At 50.2% G+C, this 24,801-nt stretch overlaps 1 protein-coding gene across 1 annotated transcript in view; it reads right to left on the bottom strand.

Moving 5' to 3' along the window:
- LOC114602823 (basement membrane-specific heparan sulfate proteoglycan core protein-like) overlaps positions 1-24,801 on the bottom strand; it is a 218,570-nt gene that overhangs the window by 140,810 nt on the left and 52,959 nt on the right. The window contains exons 4-11 of the mRNA XM_077930973.1: positions 19,405-19,488; positions 12,476-12,585; positions 11,454-11,512; positions 9,028-9,188; positions 8,885-8,923; positions 3,143-3,268; positions 1,776-1,889; positions 566-826 (exon numbers count right to left, since the gene is read on the bottom strand). Coding sequence (XP_077787099.1) covers positions 566-826; positions 1,776-1,889; positions 3,143-3,268; positions 8,885-8,923; positions 9,028-9,188; positions 11,454-11,512; positions 12,476-12,585; positions 19,405-19,488 — 954 coding nt within the window. The remainder of the gene's footprint in view (positions 1-565; positions 827-1,775; positions 1,890-3,142; positions 3,269-8,884; positions 8,924-9,027; positions 9,189-11,453; positions 11,513-12,475; positions 12,586-19,404; positions 19,489-24,801) is intronic.

Raw genomic sequence — 24,801 nt, 5'->3', positions numbered from 1 at the left:
GATAATAGACTTTATTTGCGTAGCCGACAGGCCACAGCATCAAAGGAGAAACACAGACCAAAATACATTACAAATATAAATACCATAAAATCTTATGACCTATTAAAACCCTAGGTAGAAGCTGGATTATCATTCATCAATGACCCTCTGTCCCATGGGCGGCGGCCTTTTCTCTGGTAGATTGTTCCAGGTCGGTTAAGTAAATAGACCAGCCAAGTTGCAAGATTATAAATATAAATATAACCTCGGAGGGATGGAACCCACAGCGCCACCCGCGTCCCGCCAGTCCATGTAGCCAGAGCGAAATGGTCTGACTCTGTACAAGACTGCTCCTTATATCAATCAGTGCATTTTTCAGCACCACAAAGACTAGAAAATTTGCTTTCAAGCCCCATGGTGGGACATCTGCCTTGCATGCAGAAGGCCCCAGCTTCCATTCTCCAGGTAGGGCTGGGAATGACCCCCTGCCGAAACTCTGGAAAGCTGCTGCCAGTCAGTGCAGCCCACACAGAGCTCGGTGGATCCGTGGTCCGGCTCCTCAAGCAACTCGCCAACGGGCGCTCACCGCATCTGCTCTCGTCGCTTCCGTCGCTGCAATCCCTCTCCCCATCGCAGAGGTAGTCCCGGGGGATGCACTGCTTGTTGGAGCAGACAGCCTCGTCCTTCCGGCAAGGTCGAGGGAAGGGGGGCAGGGAGGGCTTGGCGGGGAAGGCCCCAGGCGGAGCGGTGACTGGGGCTCGGCGGGTGGTCACTGAGGCCGTGGTAGCGGGCACCCGAGTGGTGCTGGGCCGGGCGGAGGTGACAGGCGGCCGAGGGGTGGTAATGCCTGCAGAGAGGGGAGAAAGGAGGAAGTCAGTGCCTCGTCCCGAGACTTCCAGAGTTCTGGTCTCGAACTCAGAACTTGCCTCTCCCGGATGACGCAAGGGAGACTAGGATGAATCGCTTGATCCTCGCTGTGGCTTGATAGAGAGGGGGATGCCGGGAAGTCAAAAGGATAAGGAGAATTCAAATTCTCCTCATCTTTATTTTATATACAGTCAAACCTCGGTTGTCAAATGTAATCCATTCCAGAAGACCGTTCGACTTCCAAAACGTTCGACAACTGAAAACTGAAAGCGGAAACCTCAACACGATAGGGAAACTCAAAACAGTAGCACATTCAGCTTCTGAAAATCGTTCGAAAACCGGAACATTTACTTCTGGGTTTGGGGCGTTTGGGAACCGAAACATAATGGAGGCATTCAGGAACCGAGGTTTGACACTCTCTCTCTCTCTCTCTCTCTCTGTGTGTGTGTGTGTGTGTGTGTGTGTGTGTGTGTGTAAAATGTTTATTAAATTTTCTGTTTTACAATTTAAAATACTCATTTTAAACATCAGAAACCTGGAAGATAGAAACTTTAATAAGGAATGGAAAACATTTACAATTTACCTAAAAGAACACTGTAAACAACTAAAAACTTTGGCAGGATTTGAGCAATGCTTGTAATGTTTCAAAAATTAAGGAAAAAGGGGATTATTTTAAGAAAAAAAGAGAAAATATATGTAATGCAGGAGAAAAAGTTTGATAATGGAAACCATAGAGGGGTGAATCAAAGGATTCAGGGAATCCTAAATGTTGATGATTGTGATTAATGATTGAATACAAATGCACAGTGTGAAATTGAATAAAAAATATCAAGAATAAAAGAAGAAGTGCTAAAAGCTTTTCTTTTTCCCAAATGGGGCAGGGGGCAGCAACAGCTTCTGCCTAGGCCGCCCCCTGCCTCGTTCCTCACCGCAGCCGTCCTCGTCCGAGGCGTCATCACAGTCGGCGTGGCCATCGCAGCGATCCTCCAAGAGGACACATTCGCCGTTGTCGCAGCCGAACTCATCGCTGCCGCACTCGGGAGCTATAGAGTTGGAAGGGATACCAAGAGTCATCTAGTCCAAACCCAAGCAATGCTGGCATTACGGACTCGTGGGGGTGAAAGGGATGCCGGCCGTGAATTCTCTGCCCCCCCCCCGCCCACTGCCATCTATGACGGAAAAGTTTGTTTTGCTGGGCAGGTTGGGTCCCCAAGTGTTTTCTTTTTCTTTTTCCCTGCCAGCAAACAGTTAACGAATGGCAGCCTCTGATTGGCCAGGGTTCCAGGAGGGGGACTTGAAAAGGAGAGGATTTTGAGCAAGGGTCAGCAAACTTTTTCAGCAGGGGGCCGGTCCACTGTCCCTCAGAGCTTGCAGGGGGCCAGACTATGTTTTGGAAACAAATAATGAACGAAGTCCTATGAGATGCATTTTAAATAAAAGCACACATTCGACTGATTCCCGGACCGTCCGCAGGCCGGATTGAGAAGGCGATTGGAGTAGGGTTGTTAAAAGGGTGTGTAACTGACAGAAAACACCTTCTTTAAGAACCAAAGTATTAAGCGGCAACAGCTGTGCAACAACTGAGAAAGAGCATTATAACCTGAAGTAGCCTATGTTTTACCCACTTTGTGTCATAAACTTATTTTGTTAAATAAAATCGCTTGTTTGTTTGATCAAATCCTGCCTGAGACTCCAAATTATTAAGTTTTTCCTCACACAAGTCAGCCACAAGATAATCTGGATAGGTAAAGGTAAAGGGACCCCTGTAAAGGTAAAGGGACCCCTGTAAAGGTAAAGGATAAGGTAAAGGTAAAGGGACCCCTGACCATTAGGTCCAGTCGTGGCCGACTCTGGGGTTGTGGCGCTCATCTCGCTTTATTGGCCGAGGGAGTTGGCATACAGCTTCCGGGTCATGTGGCCAGCATGACTAAGCCGCTTCTGGCGAACCAGAGCAGCGTACGGAAACACCGTTTACCTTCCCACCAGAGTGGTACCTATTTATTTACTTGCACTTTGACGCGCTTTCGAACTGCTAGGTTGGCAGGAGCAGAGACCGAGCAATGGGAGCTCACCCCGTTGTGGGGATTTGAACCGCCGACCTTCTGATCGGCAAGTCCTAGGCTCTGTGGTTTAACCCACAGCGCCACCCGTGTCCCTAATCTGGGATAGTTTGTAGGAATTTGTGGAATTGTTGTTCTGTGAGGTGGGTGCACTATATTTAGGTGAGGGCGGGCCCAAGGGGGGAAAGTGTTGTTGCGCCATCGCACCATCACCCCCAGCCCACAGCCATGCTCACCGCAGTCCAGCTCGTCCGACATGTCCCGGCAGTCCGATCGGCTGTCACAGAGGAACTCTTTGGAGATGCACTCGCCACTCCTGCACCTGAACTCATCGGCTGTGCAAGCGCGAACCACGGGTGTCACTGAAAGCAAATTGGGGGCATCAGGGCCACTCTTGCAGAGAGAGGTTGGGGGTGTAGCGGGGAGAAGCTGGCTGCACTCTTTCGAGGAAAGGAGCGACTCCACCAAAACCTCAATCCAGCTCACAGTGCAAATTTGCCACGCTTTAAATTGCACTAGTATGTCGTCACCCGCCCCCTTCCACGGGTCTCTTGCAGCTACGGGCGCAATCTTCCCTTCTCTCACTCACTTTAAGGGCTGACAATGGTGACAAGAGTGACTCCTTTTCTCTCTATTATTATTATTATTTATTGAGTTTATATACCGCCCTATACTGAGGTCTGAGGGCGGTTCGCAGAAAAAAATCATAACATATATAATCAGAATGAAAACAACAACCTAGTAACACACACACCTCCCAGAAAAGAGCCACATTTTAAAAGGGTATAGGATGTCAAACAGATCAACCAAGGGCCTGGTTAAAAAGGAACATTTTTGCCTGGCGCCTAAAGGTGTGCAATGAAGGCGCCAGGCAAACTTCCCTGGGGAGAGCATTCCACAGACGGGGAGCCACTGCAGAGAAGGCCCCGTTCTCGTGTTGCCACCCTCCGAACCTCTCGAGGAGGAGGCACATGAAGGAGGGCCTCAGAAAATGATCTCAGGGTCTGGGTAGGTTCATATGGAAAGAGGCGGTTCTTGAGGTATTGCAGTCCTGAGCCATTTAAGGCTTTATAAGTCAAAACCAGCACTTTGAGTTGGGCCCAGAAACTAATCGGTAGCCAGTGCACTCCGACCAGGATCGGTGTAATGTGCTCAAACCGTTTTGCTCCGGTGAGCAACCTGACCGCTGAATTCTGCAACAGCTGAATTCTACCCCCTCATCCCATCCTATCCCTCCTGGCTGCCTCCTTTATCCCCACAGCAGTTGAGTGAGGGTTCGCGCCGATGAATTTGAACCTTCCCATGGTCTCTGAGGATACCCTAAATAACCTAACAGAGTCTAGCTTGGCTTTAGAATTAACTGCATTGCCCCCTGTAATTCCTGAATTGTAGCGGGTTGGGCTGGATGACCCTGCGGGGTCCCTTGCAATTCTGTGATTCTATTAGCTGTGACTCCTCCATTGCAGGGGGCTAGACTACTATTCCTGGGAAAGGCTTCACCCAGCCTTGGGGGGGGGGGGCAATTCATCATGCTGGGAATGAACCCCAGCACCCCCCAGGCAAGCAAACCTGCCCCCTTCCAAGCTGTGTTCCACCCCCACCCACCCAGAAAGCAGAACCCCACCTTTGGCACACACTAAAACCCACAGCACACAGTTAGGGGGCTACTAGCACAAGCCAAGCAAACCAAGAGCCAGCCACACAAACGCCCCAGACTTCTAAATCTAAGCTTCCTTCCTGCTTTTTGGATAGTTACTTCACAGATCGGCATCAATACAAACAGACTCTCCATCGTCCCAGCACAGGGGGTCAGGGAAGGAGGCAGTGGAGCACTCTGAAGTTCCCCCAGACTCAGCGGTGGGGCTCAGCATGGAGAAGGCTGCAGGCTCAGTCCCCGACAGAGATATTGTTGCCAGTCACAGGGTAGAAAAATACAGAGCAAGGTGCACTCAGTGCTCTGAATTGATATAAGGGAGCATGCCTTGTTCAGATTAGTCCTTTACTATTCAGAACCATGAGGTCTAGAAACTTGTTTTATCGTGATGGGAAGGAGCGTGGTTCAGTGGCAGAGCACCGGCTTGGCACGCATTGTTCAACCCCTAAGGGCAGCACCTCCAGACAGAAGTGGGAACTTTCCCCTGTCTGAAACCCTGGAGGGCCACTGCTGCCAGCCAGTGTAGGCAGCACTGAGCTAGATGGACCGGTAGTCTGACTCAGCACAAGGCAGCTCCCAATGTTCCTGGACCTGCCTGGTGCAGGCAAGGACCTTGCCTTGCAGTCCCCAAATCCAGACGGAGCCCAGGAAGCCAGAGGAGTGGCTCTCTTATGGTCCTCTGTGTCCAGAGCAGCTGTCTACCAGCTCAATCTGCCGCAGACTGTCTTGCAGAGTGGTGCATGCTCTGATCATCTCCCGCTTGGACTACTGCAATGCACTCTATGTGGGGCTACCTTTGAAGGGTACCCAGAAACTACAACTAATCAAGAATGCGGCAGTTAGACTGGTGACTGGGAGCGGTCGCCAAAACCACATAACACCGGTCCTGAAAGACCTACATTGGCTCCCAGTACATTTCGGAGCACAATTCAAAGTGTCGGTGCTGACCTTTAAAGCCCTAAATGGCCTCGGTCCAGTATATCTGAAGGAGCGTCTCCACCCCCATCGTTCTGCCCGGACACTGAGGTCCAGCTCCGAGGGCCTTCTGGCGGTTCCCTCATTGCGAGAAGTGAGGTTACAGGGAACCAGACAGAGGGACTTCTCAGTGTGGAATGCCCTCCCGTCAGATATCAAGGAAATAAACAACTACCTGACTTTTAGAAGACATCTGAAAGCAGCCCTGTTTAGGGAAGTTTTTAATGTTTGATGTTTTATCATGTTTTTAATATCCTGTTGGGAGCCGCCCAGAGTGGCCAGATGGGTGGGATATAAAAATAATAATAATAATAATAATAATAATAATAATAATAATAACAACAACAACAACAACAACAACAACAACAATAATTGGCAGCAATGGCTCAGCAGAGTTTCAGGCAGAGAAATTTTCCCCAGCCTACTGAGATACATTCCTGGAGACTGGAACTGGGACCTTCTGCATGCCAAGCAGGGGCTCTGCCCGCTGAGTTGCAGCCCTTTCCCAACCACGCCACACTGCTGTAAACCAGGCACTGCACTCTGCCCGGCGGGGCGGGCATCAGGAAGCAACATGCCAGTCCCTGCCCTTGCGTGCCACAGCCCAGCTGGAGGGAGAGGCTTGTGTTCCTTCGGGCATGATTCACAGATCCCGAGGGAGGGGCCAGGGGTGTCCATCACTCACACTGACAGAGAAACACACGGCACAACACAAGCAGGCGAGCGCAAAGGGACCTGGAGGCCACCCCACCCCTCGAAAAGGGCTGTGCAACATGCAGGTAGCTCTGCCGATCCATGCACAGCTCAGAGATGTTTTTCTCCCACTAGAGATCCAGGGTTGCCCGTTGCAACTTCAGTGGCAGTGTGTTCAGGAGACGCAATAGGGAGGTTGTTTAGCTGAACCTAAGCGTATAGTTAAAGCTACGGTTTTCCCAGTAGTGATGTCTGGAAGTGAGAGCTGGACCATAAAGAAGGCTGATCACCAAAGAATTGATGCTTTTGAATTATGGTGCTGGAGGAGACTCTTGAGAGTCCCATGGACTGCAAGAAGATCAAACCTCTCCATTCTGAAGGAAATCAGCCCTGAGTGCTCACTGGAAGGACAGATCCTGAAGCTGAGGCTCCAAGACTTTGGCCACCTCATGAGAAGCGAAGACTCCCTGGAAAAGACCCTGATGTTGGGAAAGATGGAGGGCCCAAGGAGAAGGGGACGACAGAGGACGAGGTGGCTGGACAGTGTTCTCGAAGCTACCAGCATGAGTTTGACCCAACTGCGGGAGGCAGTGGAAGACAGGAGTGCCTGGCGTGCTCTGGTCCATGGGGTCACGAAGAGTCGGACACGACTAAACGACTAAACAACAACAAGCGTATAAGACGAGCGTGCTGAATGAGGTTCTGCCCATCAAGTCCTGCATCCTGTCCCCAAAGTGGCCAAACAGATGCCAGATGAGAGAGACTTTGTGCTGGCCACCAGGCAATGGCTTGTGCCACCTGCCTCGACCCACCTCCTCCAGTCCTGGGAGGATTTCCCAGACCATGACTTTAGGAACAGCAGAAGCACCTGGGGGGAAAAGGAGTTCAAGTATATATTTCTGAAAAATAATTTTGTGTGTCTTTGTTTCTCAATTTGTATTGTGCTATTTTATGCCCTGTGACTTGCCGTTATTTTTTGTTGATTATAGTTTAGAAATTATCTATTGCAATTGCTAAGAACGAATTTCTGCTTCATTATTATGTGCTGATATTTAATTTTACAGTGTGCTGTTACAGTGATACCTCGGTTCTCGAACGTAATCTGTTCCGGAAAACAGTTCCGAGTTTTGAAACGTTCGAAAACCGAGGCGCAAACAGGGCTATCTGCAAATTCAATTGAGAAAATGGAACAACATGCAGCAGAAGCCGTTTGATTTCTGAGGTGCATTCGAAAACGGAAGCATTTATTTGCGGGTTTTTGGCATTCGCGTTCCAAAACGGGTCAAGAAACTTGGTTCAAGAACCAAGGTACCACTGTATATTTTAATGGATTGTTGTTCTATTTTTATTATGACATGTTTTTGGTATTGGAGCAGGTTGTCAGAAGGTGTGCAATCCTTGCTGATTCCTCAAGCTTGCAAACCGCCTTGCGAATGTTAATATAGAAAGGCGGTGTGCAAATTAAAAGTGGGATGAGATTATGGGAAACCGCAAAACAGGACTTGAGAGTGCAGTAGCAGCTCCTCCCTCGGGCACTTTTGAGCAACCGGCACTCAGAGGCACCGCTAGCACAGCCATGGTGGAAATGTGTCACTACGGAGGCGGCCTCTCCTGCTATATAGCTGAGCAAGAGAAGTGTGTGCTCTCTCTGTGTGGAGAGCATAGGGTTGCTCCGAAACCTCCCTCTTACAATCTGCAAAGATCACTCTGGCCAGACCTCACAGATGGTGAAATGTGAGCCCTGCAGCTGCAAGAACAATCTCGGATGTTTTCTTCCATACGGGATTCCAAGGAGGTGCTGAGGAGGAGCCAAAGGGAGGGGGGTGATCATTAGGGATGGGTAAATTCGTCCATTTCAACCCAGTTTCTCTCCTTTCCTATCTTAAATTCAGTTTCAGGATTTGAACTGGTTTTAGATCTCCTGCTTTTTTGTATCTTGACTGTTGCTACGATAGCTGCTTTTGTTTCTGATCTGTTTTATATTTGTTTTATGGTTCTCTTTAATTGAAGATTATTATTTTTTTAATCAGTTTCTCCGCATTTCCACAGCAATTTGCAATTTTGGCTGGCAGCAAGGGAGAAACAACACTCGTGAAAACCGATCATCACTTTAGTGCAAACTTCTCTCAGCAAACTCATTTTTGAATAGTGTTTCTGACACTGTTCTGCAAGGGATTTTCTCTAGTATAATGCATTTGGGGCATGTTATTTCGCTCATATTTCACGCCCCCGCCCCCCGCACAATATATACTTTTTTGCACACATCGCTTGTTTGGAAAACGGTGTCCTGAAATTTGCACAAGTGCCAGCTTGCAAGGATGGCTATGTTTCAGTTTGTGTTTCACGAAGTGTGAATTTGAAGGGATCTCCCTTCTAAAGTGAACTGAATGCGAATTTCTCCCCCAACCACACAGACCAGTGCACTTCAACTAGGGGTCCTCATTTGTTCTTGGACAGCCACCAACCCTGACAATCGCCTACACTGGCTGAGGATGTTGGGAATCGTAGTCCAACAACATCTGGGGCCCCCGGGTTGACCCACCTTCCCTCGAACTGAGAGGGGAGGTGCCTGGCGAGAAAGGGGCTCCCCGACCCTATTCTGCCCCTGGGACAGACGCCTCCAGGTCCCATTGCACCCCTCTGACGCCACACTCACCTGGGGGCTCCATTGTAATGGGGGGAGGCGGGGTTTGGGCTGAAAGCAAATGGACAGTTAATGGTGAATGGGACGGGAGGCGCCCATTTCCACAATAAACTCCACCCCATCCTAACCCACATATAGGTTCCAGTCTGGTTCACCTGCTCCCAAGCGGCGGAACTGGAATCCCCACGTGGAGGTGACGTAGGAGGCGATGGAGCCGCTCTCAATGACCGAGAAAAGCACCTGGCGGATCTGGTCCTCATCCACGTTCCTCTCGGAGCCCACGTCCAGCTCCACGAAGATGTAGCCGTCAATCTCTCTGGGGGGAAAAGAAGGTGTGTGGGCACAATTCACGGACCCATCATGTGCTGAAGGGGGTAAAACCGGAGTCTGGAGACAGGGTCCAATTCCCACCTCCCACCTAACTCTTCCTTTCCAGGGATTGTGCTGTTCAGATCCTAAAACAGGGTTTCCCAAACGTGGCTCTCGAGCTGCTTTGGGGACTGATTTAGGGATGATGGGAGTTGTAGTCCAAAACCAGCTGGAGACCCAAGTTTGGGAACCACTGTCCTAAAATATCTCTCTCTCTTTTTTGTATAATTTTTCATTAAATTTTCTGTTTTACAATTTAGAATACTCATTTAAGCATCCTTAAAATATTAATGGCTTCCCTTCTTCTCTTTCCATGGTTCATTTTGCATATCATAAATCCCTGCATGTTTTACAAAAACTAAACCATTATTACATCCATCAAAACTTATTTACACTGAATTAATCTTAATGCTGCCAACGTTTTCAGCTGTACAGAATTATTTCCCATATATTCAATACACGTTTTCCAATCTTATCTAAACATATGTTCTTCTTGTTCTCTTATTCTATATGTTAAGTCTGCAAGCTGCACATATTCCGGCAGCTTAAGTTGCCATTCTTCTTCGGTTGGGACCTCACTCGTTTTCCATTTTTGGGCTAACAAAACATGGGCTGCAGTAGTGGCATACATAAATAACCTTTTTTGACACCTGGGAATTTCAGTCTGAATGTATCCCCAAGAAAATGGACTCTGGTTTTTTTTTTTTTTTTGGTTTTTTTTTTTGAAAAGTACTTTTAAAACATTTTTTTCCAATTCATTACGGATCATTTCCCAATACTCTTTTACCCTTTTACAAGTCCACCACATGTGAAAGAACTTCCCTCAACCTCTTTGCATCTCCTAAAATATCTCAATTTGCAGCTGTTGATTAAAAGAAACAAATTTCTGGATCTCGTCATCTCGTCAACATTGGAACAAGGTCTTCTCTAAAGCAAGGCTGGGAAAGGGGTGATCCTTCAGATGCTGGAAAAACTTTGCCTTTCACCGGCCCCGGCCAGCATGCCTAGTGGTCAGGGCTGAGGGTGGGAGGCTGAGTCCAAGGACAGCTATAGGGTCCCTGTCCCTGCATTGAAAGGAGGTTGATTGGAGGTAGCCAGAGGCACTGAATGCAAGTTATGGTCTACTTCAGTGATGGGAAACCTGTAGCCTTCAAATGTTGTCCGCTTGGACTACTGCAATGCACTCTGCGTGGGGCTACCTTTGGAGGTGACCCGGAAACTACAACTAATCCAGAATGCGGCAGTTAGACTGGTGACGGGGGCAGCTGCCGAGACCATATAGCACAGGTCCTGAGAGACCTACATTGGCTCCCAGTTTCCGAGCACAATTCAAAGTGTTGGTGCTAAAGCCCTAAACGGCCTTGGTCCAGTATATCTGAAGGAGCGTCTCCACCCCCATCGTTCTGCCCGGACGCTGAGTCCAGCTCCGAGGGTCTTCTGGTGGTTCCCTCACTGCGAGAAGCAAAGCTACAGGGAACCAGGTAAAGGGCCTTTTTGGTAGAGGCGCCCGCCCTGTGGAACGCCCTCCCTTCAGATGTGAAGGAAATAAGCAGCTATCTTCTCTTTAAAAGACATCTGAAGGCAGCCCTGTTCAGGGAAGTTTTTAATGTGTGACAATTTAATGTATTTTTCATCTTTGTTGGAAGCCGCCCAGAGTGGCTGGGGAAGCCCAGCCGGATGGGCGGGGTACAAATAATAAATTGTTGTTGTTGTTGTTGGCACTTCAGCAATCACTAGCCAGCATGGTCAACAGTCAGGAAGGATGTGAGTTCGAATCCAACGTCATCTGGAGCCCAACAATGTCTTGAGGGCCACACATTCCCTTTCCCTCTTCTAAAACAAAGCAAGATTGTGATGGCGGCAGCTAGGGGCAGGGAAGGCAAGTGACAGTCTAGTTCCGGGAAGGCAGCCTTCTGGGTGTTGCTAGACTCCAGCTCCATCCAGCCCTGGCCACTAGCATTGCCCATTGTAGAGATGGGAGTTGTAGTTCTGCACCAGCCCAGGTGTCCCCCATCCTTTTTCTAAGGATTGGGGCCATTCTTGGTGGGGCTTCTTGGTCTTTCTCCTACACTCTGCTTGCTCCCACAATCTCACATCACCCGGTTCAGAGCTTCTGCCTGCAATGCAAGCTCCTTAAAAGTAAACAGCACAGGCGGGGGTTAAATCCTGCCTCCGTGGCACCCTGGACATGGAAACCAACCCCTGGACTCACTTGATGAAGACCACGCTAACCACCTGCTCTCCGGGGATCTTGTAGTATTCAGACTCCAGCTGCAGAGAGAAAATTGCATCAGCCTTGTAGAATTGCAGAGTTGGAAGGGGCCCAAATGGTCGCTGAGTCCAGTCCCCTGAAATGCAGGAATCCCTGCCAGGGTAGAACCATTCAAGGTGTTTGCTGCTCTGACCTTTCGGGGGATAAGGAAGAGGGCCAGTTCTGCTGCATCTGGTACTGAGAGGGGCCCCCAGACCTGCTAGCTCCTCCCAAGGCTCTTTGGCTAATTTTAAAATGTACTCATTTACTTATCTGCAATATTTCTAAGCCACCTTTAAAACACACACACACAAAATGCAAAGCAAATTAAATTACAATTGTGTTAAACCAGGCTTCCTCAACCTCGGCCCTCCAGATGTTTTAAGCCAGCCTTTCTCAACCTGTGGGTCCCCAGATGTTGTTGAACTACAACTCCCATCACCCCTAGCTAGCAAGGCCAGAGCTCAGGGATGATGGGAGTTGTAGTCCAACAGCATCTGGGGACCCACAGGTTAAGAACCGCTGTTTTAAGCCTACAACTCCCAAGATCCCTAGCTAGCAGGACCAGTGGGATGATGGGAATTGTAGTCTCAAAACATCTGGAGGGACGAGGTTGAGGAAGCCTGTGTTAAACGATGCACTGAAAGCTATGCAAAGCTGTCTGCTTGCCCCCAAACACACATTTTCACTGCCTGCAACAGGAGATCTGGGGAGATCAGAGGCGTGTGCGTTTCATCACCATGGAGCCACTGCAGAAAAGGCCCTGCTCCTGATACATTAACATCTTAACTCCAGGGAGGGTGGAACATGGAACAGGTATACCCTAGCAGATGTTAAAACATTGAGTTCAAGGGAATCTTATGGGAGTAGGTGCTTATTTTGATCCAAACGCACAGGGGTATAAAATTAGAGGAGGATAAGACTGTCCAAAGGGTCAGCTTGGGACAGCTCCTTTGTGGAAATGGGACAGAATCAGGCCTTACCGTGTCCACCACCGCTTTGGAGACATCCTGGAACTCCTCTGAGTTGACATCATCCAGGCGGGAGCTGTAGTCGATGGACTTTGTGAAATTCACCAGGGCCCGGAAATAGACTAGAGGGGAGAGATGATGGAAAGGAGACAGTTAGGAGATTGTTGGTCCCGTTAGTGACTTAATACAGAAGATAGCCTTCTCTTACCTAAACACTCACGACGACAGATACTAATGAGAATTCTCGTGTGTGTCGAAAGTTTCCTTACTGCAAGGCAGCATCGGAGACAGTGAAGCCCAATGATGGAGGTAGAGAGGGGCAGTGAAGGCAAATGATGGCCTAGTTCACAGAGATTCTCTCAAGGCAAATCTTTTAAAATGTAGTATAAACGCCAACAACTGGGAAACACTGGCCTGCGAGCGCTCCAATTGGAGAACAGCCTTTACCAAAGGTGTCATGGGCTTTGAAGATGCTCGAACTCAGGACCATAGCTGCCAACTTTCAGATTTGAAAATAAGGGATCAGCAGCCTCACCTGTCCCGGGGACAGTCTACGGGATATCTAATAATCCGGGATAGCAGCAGGAAGCAGCGGGAAACGGCGCTGGAATAAGGGAATTTCCCGCAAAAAAAGGGGGAGGTTGACAGCTATGCTCAGGATGCAAGGGAGAAACGTGCTAAGAGGAAGGCACGCTTGGCAAACCCTCATTCTGATCAACTCCTGCCTGGAAACCTCTGTCCCCACTGTGGAAGGATGTGTGGATCCAGAATTGGCCTCCACAGTCACTTACGGACTCACTGTTAAAAACGTGTTTATGGAAGACAATCTTACTCGGCTACGAGGGATCGCTGAAGAAGAAGGAGGAGGAGGAGGAGGTGGTAGAGGAGGAAGAGGAAGAGGAGGAAGAGGAAGAGGAGGAGGAGGGGGAGGAGAAGAAGAAGAAGAAGAAGAAGAAGAAGAAGAAGAAGAAGAAGAAGAAGAAGAAGTAGTAGTTCACAGAGGGGGAACCTCTGGCACTGTCGGGACGCCAGCTCCCATTAGCCAACACGGCCAACAGTAAGAGACAATTCGAGTCCAAGAACATCTGAAGGGCCACATTGTTCCCTGCTCTGCACCAGAGGAAGGCAGTGGGGTAATGGAAGCAAGCAAGGGGCAATGAAGACAAGTGAGGGCCTAGTTGCCAGAACCGCAGAAAGAACATGTCGCCGACTTCCTGCAAAATGGAAGCTGCCGGAGATGCGAGTGCGAAGGATTTCAAAGCCCTAACTGTAGCGCAAGGGAACTCTTGGCAGAGAATGTGTGTGTGTGTGTGTGTGTGTGTGTGTGTGTTTCAAATGAAAGGCACCAAATATGCCACCCCACCCAGGCGATAGCTTTCATGAGACATGCCTCCCTGCCCCCACACAGGCATGCAAGGCCTCACCAGACCCCTCCTTCCAAGATGGGGAGATGAGGTGGAAGTCCGTGAAGGGGAGGGAAAGAGAGACAAAAAGGCCCTGGATATCAGCCTCGCCACCCCCAGATTTCACACAGGCTGCCTGCCAGGAGCACTGGCCAGCGGCAGCTCCCAGGCCCAGCTGCGAGGCAGGCCAAGCGACGGAAGGGTGTGCGACAGCAACGTTTTCGGGGCTCCAGGTGCCTCTGCAGCGAGAGCTGTGTCTGCATCAGGCGCTTTCCCTGCAGGGAAACGGAACGGGGGCGAGAGGCAGCTCTGCTTGGCTGCTACCTTTCATCCGAGGCAGTTAACTGGGGCCCTTAACTGCACTTTTTGGACGGGGAGATAGGACACCGCCAGGCTGGTCTTGTGTCTGGCTGCACAGCAGCCCTGAGGCAGGGCAGAGTTATGCAGCAAAAAGAGCAAAGAGCAGGGAATCGCAGAATCACAGATTTAGAAGAGGGACCCAAGGGTCATCTAGTCCAACCCGCTGCAATGCAGGAATTACTGCCAGGGTAGTGACTGGCCCCTTGGCTTCCAGCCTCTGCAGAATTCAAGGTGTTTGCTGCTCTGACTTCCCGGGGGAAGAAGAAAGAGGGCCGATTCTGCTGCATCTGGCACTGAGATGGGCTCCCAGACCCGCTAGCTCATTGCAAGGCTGTTTGGCTAATTTTAAAATGTACTCCTTTACTTGTTTGCAATATTTCTAAGCCACCTTTAAAACACACACACACACACACACACAGCAAATTAAATTACAATTGTGTTAAAACAGTGTATTGTAAGCTAGGCAAAGTTGTCTGCTTGTCCTTGTCCCTAAACACACATTTTCACTGCCTGCAGCAGGAGATCTGGGGAGATCAGAGGCCTGTTTCTTAGCAGAGTGCGTTTCATCGCCATGGAGCCGCTGCAGAAAAGGCCCCGCTCTTGAGACATGATAATCTTAACTCCAGTTAACTGGGCCCCTTAACTGCACTTTGTCAGTGGGGGGATAGGACACTGCCCGGCTGGTCTTGTGTCTGGCTGCACAGCAGCCCTGGGGTAGGACAAAGAGCAGGGAATTGTAGAATCAAAGAGGACACCAAGGGAGATCTAGTCCAAACCCCTGCAATGCAGGAATCTCTACTAAAGAATTCATGACAGGTGGCCATCTAGGAAGAGGCAGGTGATGTGACCAAGGCTAGGCAGTGCGTCAAAACAGGAACCCTGAGACTAATAATAATAATATATTTATACACCGTCCATCTGGCTGGGTTTCCCAGCTGCTGTATTGTTTTCAACAGATCCACTCTGAGCAGGACTATTGATTGATTGATTATATTTCTGTCCCACTTTTTTCCTCCAGTGAGCTCAAGGCGGCCTACATGATTCTCCCTCTCCCTGTTTTTCTCTCACAACAGCCCTGTGAAGTAGGTGAGGCTGAGAGAGAAGTGACTCTGGCCCGACATCACCCAGGGAGCTTCATGGCTGAGTTGGGGGATTTGAACCCTGGTCTCTCCAAGGTCTTAATCTGACATGCCACGCTGCCTTTCTGCTTCAGGATGAGAACAGAAATCGTGTGGCAGCGGCACGGCGGCAGCGGCAGGCCTCATTAGCTAAAGTGGTACCTCAGGTTAAGAATAGCTTCAGGTTAAGAACGGACCTCCAGAACAAATTAAGTTATTAACCCGAGGTACCACTGTATTGTCCCCCCCCCCCCGAATTTTAAAGGTGCCGCTTATTTGTGGGTGCGGCTTATATCCGGGCCAACACGGTATTACTTCCCTTGGTCTGGACACTAGACTTCTGGGGATGCAGCCCAGAATTGCATTAGCCCTCCTTCTCCAACTCCCAGGACAGCAACCCAAGGCAGGGGTGCCAGGGTGCCTGTATCCCACTCCAATGCAGCCCGGGCAAACAGGGGTACCCGTTGTCCGACCCATACAAAGGCCCCATTCAGATGCCCCATGTGCCACTGTGCCCCCATGACCTGGCAAGAGCTGCCCGCTCCTCCCTGCCTACAGAGTCACCCCCAAAGAATGTGCCATGCCCATGGATTCAAACAGCCCTTTCTAATGCCCTAACAGTATTTTTTTTCCTAAGGGGGATGAATGTTTGGGAGGAGGAAATGGAAAGGGGCAGTTCTCTCACCCCCCCCCCCAAAAAAACCCCATTGACTTACTCTCTTCCTTGCCACAGCCACATGCAAATCTTTCATGCCAGGTTCTGCAACATTTTTTTTTGGGGGGGGTGACCCAGATTGTCGCCTCCGGGGTTAGTATCACCCCAAGGATTAATCCAGCCCTTTGAAACTCAGGGCTTTTTCGGCTGTGGCCCCGATCTGGTGGAACGCTCTGTCACAAGAGACCAGGGCCCTGCGGGACTTGACATCTTTCCGCAGGGCCTGCAAGACAGAGCTGTTCCACCAGGCCTTTGGCCAAGGCACAGCCTGACCCCTTCCTTCTGTAATCCTCCCAGAACTCCAGCCCAACGGTTGCCATTAATTCGATTTTGAATTGATTCTAGAATGAACTGATTTTAGAATGCTGTGTTACTTTTATTGTTGTTAGCTGCTCTGAGCCCGGCTTCGGCTGGGGGAGGCAGGATATAAATAAAATTTATTATTATGATTACAGTGGTACCTCTGGTTACGTACTTAATTCGTTCCGGAGGTCTGTTCTTAACCTGAAACTGTTCTTAACCCGAAGCACCACTTTAGCTAATGGGGCCTCCTGCTGCTGCTGCGCCACTGGAGCACGATTTCTGTTCTCATCCTGAAGCAAAGTTCTTAACCCAAGGTACTATTTCTGGGTTAGCGGAGTCTGTAACCTGAAGCATATGTAACCTGAAGCGTATGTAACCCGAGGTACCACTGTATTATTATTATTATTATTATTATTATTATTATTATTATTATTATTGATAAAAGATTTATTATTATTATTATTATTATTATTATTATTATTATTATTATTTTAAGTGCTGGAAGCTCAGCTCTGGAAGGTGGGAGCAAAACAGCAGAGGAAGGTGCTTCCTCTGAGCGCATGTAGAGTGCAGTTCCCTCTCTGCTGGGGCACAGCTATTGTCAGGGAATAGGCAGGCAGCCTTTATCTCTTTCCGTTTCACGGCATTCATATCCCACTGTTCTCCCCCTTCCGCATTTCAATCCCCACAACAGCCCTGTGAGGTAGATCAGGCTGAGAGGCAGGGGCGCTGGCCCCCAAGGTCACACCCAGTGAACTTCCTGGCCGAGTGGAGGGATTTGAATCCAAGTCCGATGATGAAACCACTATGCAAGACTGGCTCTCAGAGACAAAGAAGCATTTTGGGGGATGTGGCCCCCTCTGAAGAGGGGATGAGACAGCGGCCTGGGGCAAGCCTGCTGCCCCAGGAACAATGTCAAGGCTGAATCTCCTGCCACAGCCTCACCTGTTTGGGACAAGGCCAGGGAGATGGCCTGGGGCACATCTGGGGAGCCAGATGTGGGCTTGCGAGGAGAAGCCATCTTGGCCCCAACTCCTGGAAAGGAGTTACAAAAGGAGATACAAGCAGACCCATAGAAGGTGGGGTGGGGAGGCAGGCCCCTTCTAAACAAAGGGAGGGTTTTAAGGGGAAAGGCTCCACAATCCGGAGCAGTAATACTTCAGAATGCCTGTTTCTGGGAACCACGGGGATTCCAGCTTCTTTCGCACCCGGGTCCTGCTTGCGGGCTTCCCACAATGGGCATCTGGTTGGCCGCTGTGAGAGCAGGACTCTGTGGACTAGATGGGGCACACTGGCCTGATCCACCAGGCCCTTCACCGCTTCTTAGCTTCACTACGCTCAACCGATGGAGCCTCCAGATGCAGGCGCAGTCTACCTCCAAATCCCTGTGACTCACAAGCGGGGAGGGTGCTGCTGCTGCACCCTGGGGCTGCTGCCTGTTGGAGCATCTGTTTGGCCACGCTGAGAACTGGACGCTTGGGCCAGATGAGGTTTTTTGGCCTGATCCGGGCGCCAGGCTCTTAAAGAGAGGGAAGAGGCCTGGCAAAGGCAGCAGGGTGGGGGTAGCGGAGCAGAGGACCAGGCAAATCCAGGCAAATATCCAGGCAGATTTATCCGCCTGCACCCTGTAAAGGCTTGGCAAATGTCACCCCCCCCCCGCCCCTGCAGTTGCTCCAGTCGTGTAAAAATCAGCCCCAAGTCTTTGATTCCTTTTAAGGAGCCCTATGCTCAGTGCCTCGCCTCTCGCTCCCTGGGGCGGGTGAGCTGGAAAATCACTTTGAGTCGCAGAAGGAGAACAATAAGAGAGAGAGGGGGGGGGGCCTGCGGGCTTCTTCCTGTTGGCTGAGTCAGTTTGGCTGGCCAAACCTCCCCTTCCCTCATTGCAAAAGTCCAGGGGTAGAGAGATCGCCCATGGGATCATCACAAAGCACTCCTTAAACGCCCACCCAAAAATTCCCAGGCACCCAACTTGTTCTCGGATAGAATAACGGGAAGCTGTCTTCGTCGACCGAGTCGGACCATCAGTCCACCTAGCTCAATAATGTTGACTCTGACTGGCAGCAGCTCTGCAGGGAGATTTCCAGCAAAGCAGGCGCTCTAACCACTGAGCACCATTGCCCTCGCTCCACGACACCCCTCTCCCTGCCAGACAATTTCCAGCAGGCAGCTAATTATTCCATTGCCCCACCACCACCACAAAAAAAAACAGCTTTCTTCTGACCATAACAATGGCTTTGGGGGGGGGGCACAGCAGGGCACCCCAACTCAGCCCCCTCCTGGCAGCATAGCCTCTGGCTTTCTTCACATGCAGGCTGCAATGACCCATGCTGGGGGGTGGTATAAGAATATTAAATAAACCTTCATAAATGTACAAGGCAAACACATGCATAAGTATATAAACCACGTGTCTGAAATAGTACAGGAGAACAATCCTAAAGCCATTTTGACTCTCCCAAACCATTTTGACTCTCCCAAATTGTCCTCAAATATTTCTCTGAAAGGGGGAAGGAAATGGCATTGACTTTTGCTTACCTGTCTTAAGGGCGTATTTGTGTATGAAGAGGGTGAGCCTGTGACCTGAATTCAGGAATTCAGGTATTTACCTTCACAAAAGCATGGTCAGGCTGCCCAGGCAAAGCAATCAGTGGCCATTATCAGGTATCCTAGGATTTCTGCTGGAGACTGCCTCTTGTGATGTATGTCTGCTGTAGACCACCCCCTTCTGTGATGTATGTATGATGTTTTGTGGGGTGGTCTCTGGCTACAAGGTGGGCAACTTCAAAAGTCTATATAAGGGCTTGCACACCATTGTTCTGGGTCCCTCCTCCCTCCTGTATGTGGTGAGTGAGGACCTTGTTGCAACAGTTGGATAAAGATCAGGCTTACTAGCCGCTTTGCTTCTCAATATTCTCTGGCTGGCCTCTGTTATTTTCTCCTACCGATGGGGAACCCACAGAAGGACTCTATCTGGGCTCTTGGATACCCCATCAGGGAAAAGGAGCAGTGTTTTCTATAACAGTGGGTTAGGGACTAGCCACTTACTGAGCAGAGAGTCGTCCTCAGGGGTCTCTGCACCCGTCATGCTTGCAGGGGGAGGGAGCCCGACAGGAGGAGGAGATGGAAGGTCTGCAGAGAAGAGAAGAGAAGAGAAGAGAAGAGAAGAGAAGAGAAGAGAAGAGGAGGAAAAACCAGTTTTGTTATTGAAAATTCTAGTGCCCGACTAAGAGTAACAGAAAAGGAAGGACACAGAAATTTGGAAGGAAGGATGGAGAGGTTTGGTTATTGAGGCAGCTGGCGAAGGAATAATAGAATCATAGAATTGTAGAGTTGGAAGAGACCCTGAGGGTTGTTGTAAGAATTTATAAATCTCAAATATATAAATCATATGTTCATAAATTTACAAGGCAAACACACACACATAAGGATATAAACCACGTGCCTGAGATAGTACAGGAGACCCATCCTGAAGTCATTTTGACTCTCCCAAATTGTCCTCAAATATTTCTCTATAGAGAGGAAGGAAATAGGAAAGCCTCTCCATTGTCTTTTGCTTACCTGTCTTAAGGGCGTATTTGTGTGTGAATAGGGTGAGCCTGTGACCAGGATTCAGGAATTTAAAGTATTTACCATCGCAAAGGAAAGGCCAGGCTGCTCAGGTAAAGCGATCAGTGACCATTATCAGATATCCTGGCAAACAGGATTTCTGCTGGAGACAGCCTCTTGTGATTTACCGGTATTTCTGCTGTAGACCACCCCCTTCTGTGATTCATATATGATGTTTTGGGGGAGTGGTCTTGGGCTCCAGGGTGGGCAATTTCAAAAGTCTATATAAGGGTTTAATGAGACGCGGGTGGCGCTGTGGGTTAAACCACAGAGCCTAGGATTTGCTGATCAGAAGGTCGGAGGTTCGAATCTGCGACACGGGGTGAGCTCCCGTTGATCGGTCCCTGCTCCTGCCAACCTGGCAGTTCGAAAGTACGTCAAAGTGCAAGTAGATAAATAGGTACCGCTCCGACGGGAAGGTAAATGGTGTTTCCGTGCGCTGCTCTGGTTCGCCAGAAGCAGCTTAGTCATGCTGGCCACATGACCCGGAAGCTGTACGCCGGCTCCCTCAGCCAGTAAAGCGAGATGAGCGCTGCAACCCCAGAGTCGGCCAGGACTGGACCTAATGGTCAGGGGTCCCTTTACCTTTACCTTGGGCTCCAGGGTGGGCAATTTCAAAAGTCTATAAGGGTTTATGTACCATTATTCTGGGTTCTTTCTGCCTCCTGCATGTGGTGAGTGGGGACCCTGTTGCAACAGTTGGATAAAGATCAGGCTTACTAGCCACTTTGCTTCTCAATGTTCTCTGGTTGGCCTCTGTTATTTTCTCCCACCGATAGGGAACCCACTTAAGGACTCTATCTGGGCTCTTGGATACCCGATAAGGGGGAAAGAGCAGGGTTTCCCCCCCCCCCCTTATAACATGGTCATCTAGTCCTGAAATGCTGAAATATGCAGCTGTCCCAGATGGGGACTGATCCTGCAACCTTGGCATCATCAGCACCCTGCTCCACTGAGGAAGGTAGGAAGGGCAGGGAAGTTTGGCTATTGAGTGCTGAATTGTCAGCCATCAATAGGAGGGAAGGAAGTAGACATATGGGGCAGGATGGGGGGCCAAGACGAAAGGACCAAGCATGGGCACACTCACTGCTATGCTCCCCAACAACAACCCCACCTAAATTTCCTCCCAGGTATATCCCTAACAACCCCCTCCCTGCAGCCCTCCTGCCTCCCCCCACCCATGTGAAACGCCTCCATTGCCCCATCTGTTCAGCCAGGACAGGGGTCAGCAAACTTTTTCAGCAGGGGGCCAGTCTACTGTCCCTCAGACCTTGTGGGGGGCCGGACTATATTTTTTTGAGGGAAATAATGAATGCATTCTTATGCCGCACTAATAATAATAATAATTTATTATTTATACCCCGCCCATCTGGCTGGGTTTCCCCAGCCACTCTGGGCGGCTTCCAACAGAACACTAAAATACAATAATCTATTAAACATTAAAAGCTTCCCTAAACGGGGCTGTCTTCAGATGTCTTCTAAAAGTTTGGTAGTTTTTTCTCTCTTTGACATCTGGTGGGAGGGCGTTCCACAGGGCGGGTGCCACTACTGAGAAGGCCCTCTGCCTGGTTCCCTGTAACTTGGCTTCTCATTGCAAGGGAACCGCCAGAAGGCCCTCGGCGCTGGATCTCAGTGTCCGGGCAGAACGATGGAGGTGGAGACACTCCTTCAGGTATACTGGACCGAGGCCGTTTAGGGCTTTAAAGGTCAACACCAACACTTTGAATTGTGCTTGGAAACGGGCGGGCCAGTATAGTTCTTTCAAGACCGGTGTTATATGGTCTCAGCGGCTGCTCCCAGTCACCAGTCCAGCTGCCGCATTCTGGATTAGTTGCAGTATCTGGGTCACCTTCAAAGGTAGCCCCACATAGAGCGCATTGCAGTAGTCCAAGCGGGAGATAACTAGAGCATGCACCACTCTGGCGAGACAGTCTGCGGGCAGGTAGGGTCTCAGCCTGCGTACCAGATGGAGCTGATAAACAGCTGCCCTGGACACAAAATTGACCTGCGCCTCCATGGACAGCTGTGAGTCCAGAATGACTCCCAGGCTGCGCACCTGGTCCTTCAGGGGCACAGTTACCCCATTCAGGACCAGGGAGTCCTTCACACCCACCCGCCTCCTGTCCCCCCAAAACAGTACTTCTGTCTTGTCAGGATTCAACCTCAATCTGTTAGCCGCCATCCATCCTCCAACCGCCTCCAGAGATGCCTTTTAAATAAAAGCACACATTCCACTCATGTAAAAACACAAGGCAGGCCCCACAAATAACCCAGAGGTGCATTTTAAATAAAAGCACACATTCTACTCATGCAAAAACACACAGATTCCTGGACTGTCCACGGGCTGGATTTAGAAGGCGACTGGGCCGGATCCAGCCCCCGGGCCTTAGTTTGCCTACCAGGAGAGCTGTGGTCCTCCACACCCGCAGTGATGCTCTCCCAAAATGGGTGATGACATCAGAAACAGTTGCACCCCCACCTCCCCAAAGCCAACCAGACCAAAGGTGTTTACAATTGCAGGCGAAGCATAGAACATCTGGGGGGAAATGAGCTCTGCGCATTGTTTTGAATTTCCTCTGAATTCTGACGCAGGTTTGCAGGTCTGTGGGTGTGTCTGAGGGCTGTGTGGGGAAGGGAACATGAAACAGCATGGGCGTGTGTGCAGAGGTTTGTGCTTCCAACGCCCCCCACCCACCCACCGGATCTATCCCCCTCCCCGCCTTCAACCCCCCCATCTTGGCACCCTCCTTGGCTCCTAGATAGAGGGCCGTAGCCCCAAACTTCCAAGGGACTCACCCCACCAGATCCCGTCTCCCCTTGGGTTGCCTCCCGGGGAGCAGAGATGGTCTGGGGTTTTCCCCCACCCAAGATGTCAAAAGGAGCGGAGCGGCTTAAAATAAAAATACATGCATGTGCACAGACCCAAATTCTGCAGCAGGCCCAGGCAGCTGAGGAGGGACTGCACCCAACATAAACTTTACACACCCAGCCCGCTTTTGCAAGCAGGGATCTAGACCTCCCCCCCCCCCCCCCGGCTTTTTAAAAGTAATTTGTTTTCTCTTCTAAAAGCTTTGCTTACGGGATGAAAAACACAAACACGCACGCAACAGCTGCTGCCTTGTTTGCAAGAGGGCCCCATCGACTTGCACGCAACACATCTCTGGCAGCAAGTGGTGTAGCTGGTGTACCGGGGAGGGTTGTCACCAATGCCAGCCCTACTCAGAGTATACCCACTGAAGCTAATGAGCATGCCTGACTTGGGTTCATTCGTTTCAGTGGGTCTGCTTCGAGGAGAACGTGACTGGATGCGCCCCAACAAATTGAAAGCACATTCCCCCCATGGAGATGTAGTTTGGCGCCCACCAAGAGAGCTACAGTTCCCAGCACCCACAAGAAACTACAATTCCCAGCACCCACAAGAAACTACTATTCCCAGATTTCTTCTTTGGGTGGGTGGTATGCAGCCAGTGTTTGTTTTCCCGTCTGAAATTCACTCCAAATGCATTTGTGTTGGGGGGCCCTGCACTCCAACACCTCTGCAGGGGGAATAAAGAGGGGAAGCCCATGCCCCCCCACCTTAGCTGCCTTATGCCAAGTCAAACATACACCGCATTGAGCGCAATAACATCAACACTGGCTGGCAGAAACACTCTGGGGTTTCAGGTATTTGCATCTTTACGGGGAGATGCTGCCAGAAATTGAACCCAGGGCCTTGCAGTCTTTTGGCAAAGGAAATCTCAGCGCTCTCAGCGTTGCTCCTAAGCAGAGGGGCCGACACACGCCCTGCGCCAGCCTAAGCTAGAAGGCAGAATCTGGCCTATTTCTAGTTGGTTGTCCTTAAAAAAAAGGTTCAGGGACAGATAAAGGTGGATTCTGTTCCTTCTCTCCCAAGCTTCCAACTCCCGCACTGAGAGGCAGTATGGCATAGTGGTTAGAGTGTCGGACCAGGACCTGGGAGACCAAAGTTCAAATCCCCCCCAACTCAGACAAGAAGCTCACTGGTTGACCTTGACGACCAATCCCTGCCTCTCAGTCTAACCTACCTCACAGGGTTGTTGTGGGGAGGGAATGGGGGGAAAGGCCATGTCGGAGGAAAAGGTAGGATAGAATGGCAATAAATAAAGGAACCGGGAAGCTGGAAATGAGCACAGATGCTCTGGATAGTCGAAGGGGCCGGAGGCGACTTCTGCTGCCGAGACGCCGCAGACAAGACAGGCCTCCGCCTTTCCAAAAAGCCTCCCCCACAGATGGATGGGCCTCATGGGTCGGGAATGGGATGGGGCCGGCAGGGACTCATCTCGCCAGCGGCTCTGGAAACCGCCCCAGGCCTCTCCTGCCCACGGCTCAGGCAGGAATCCGGAACCAGACGCCCTCCGTGGCACGACCGGGCATGCCGCAGGCTCTTGCCGGTTGCCAGCACAGACCAGATGCCCCAAATGGGAGCTCAGGAACAAGGTCTGGTGGGCGAGAGGCTTCGGGAGACGAAGAACAGAGGAAGAAGAGTCCTGGTGGATCAGACCAGTGGCCCGTCCAGTTCAGCATCCCCTTCTCCCAGTGGCTCCCAGTTGCACCTTATGGGAAACCTGCTAGAAAAATGCAATCGCTGCTGCTGAAAGAAGTAGTGCGACTCATGCAACACATTGGCGATTAATGTACACAGAACAATAATTATACATTCCTTATCAACCTTCCGAGAAAAATACAAAACGTTAAACAAAGCCACAAAGACTTGCAAATGACCCAGCCTAAAATGAACTTATAATGTCTGGTTTCAATAGATTTTTCAAATGCTTAACTCAGTCTGTTCACGAAGATACTAACAAAAGGTAAGTTCGA

The sequence above is a fragment of the Podarcis muralis genome, chromosome 7 (genome assembly GCF_964188315.1).
Source record: "Podarcis muralis chromosome 7, rPodMur119.hap1.1, whole genome shotgun sequence".
Classification (NCBI taxonomy): Eukaryota; Metazoa; Chordata; class Lepidosauria; order Squamata; family Lacertidae; genus Podarcis; species Podarcis muralis.
This window is presented reverse-complemented; position numbering and strand designations above follow the sequence as displayed.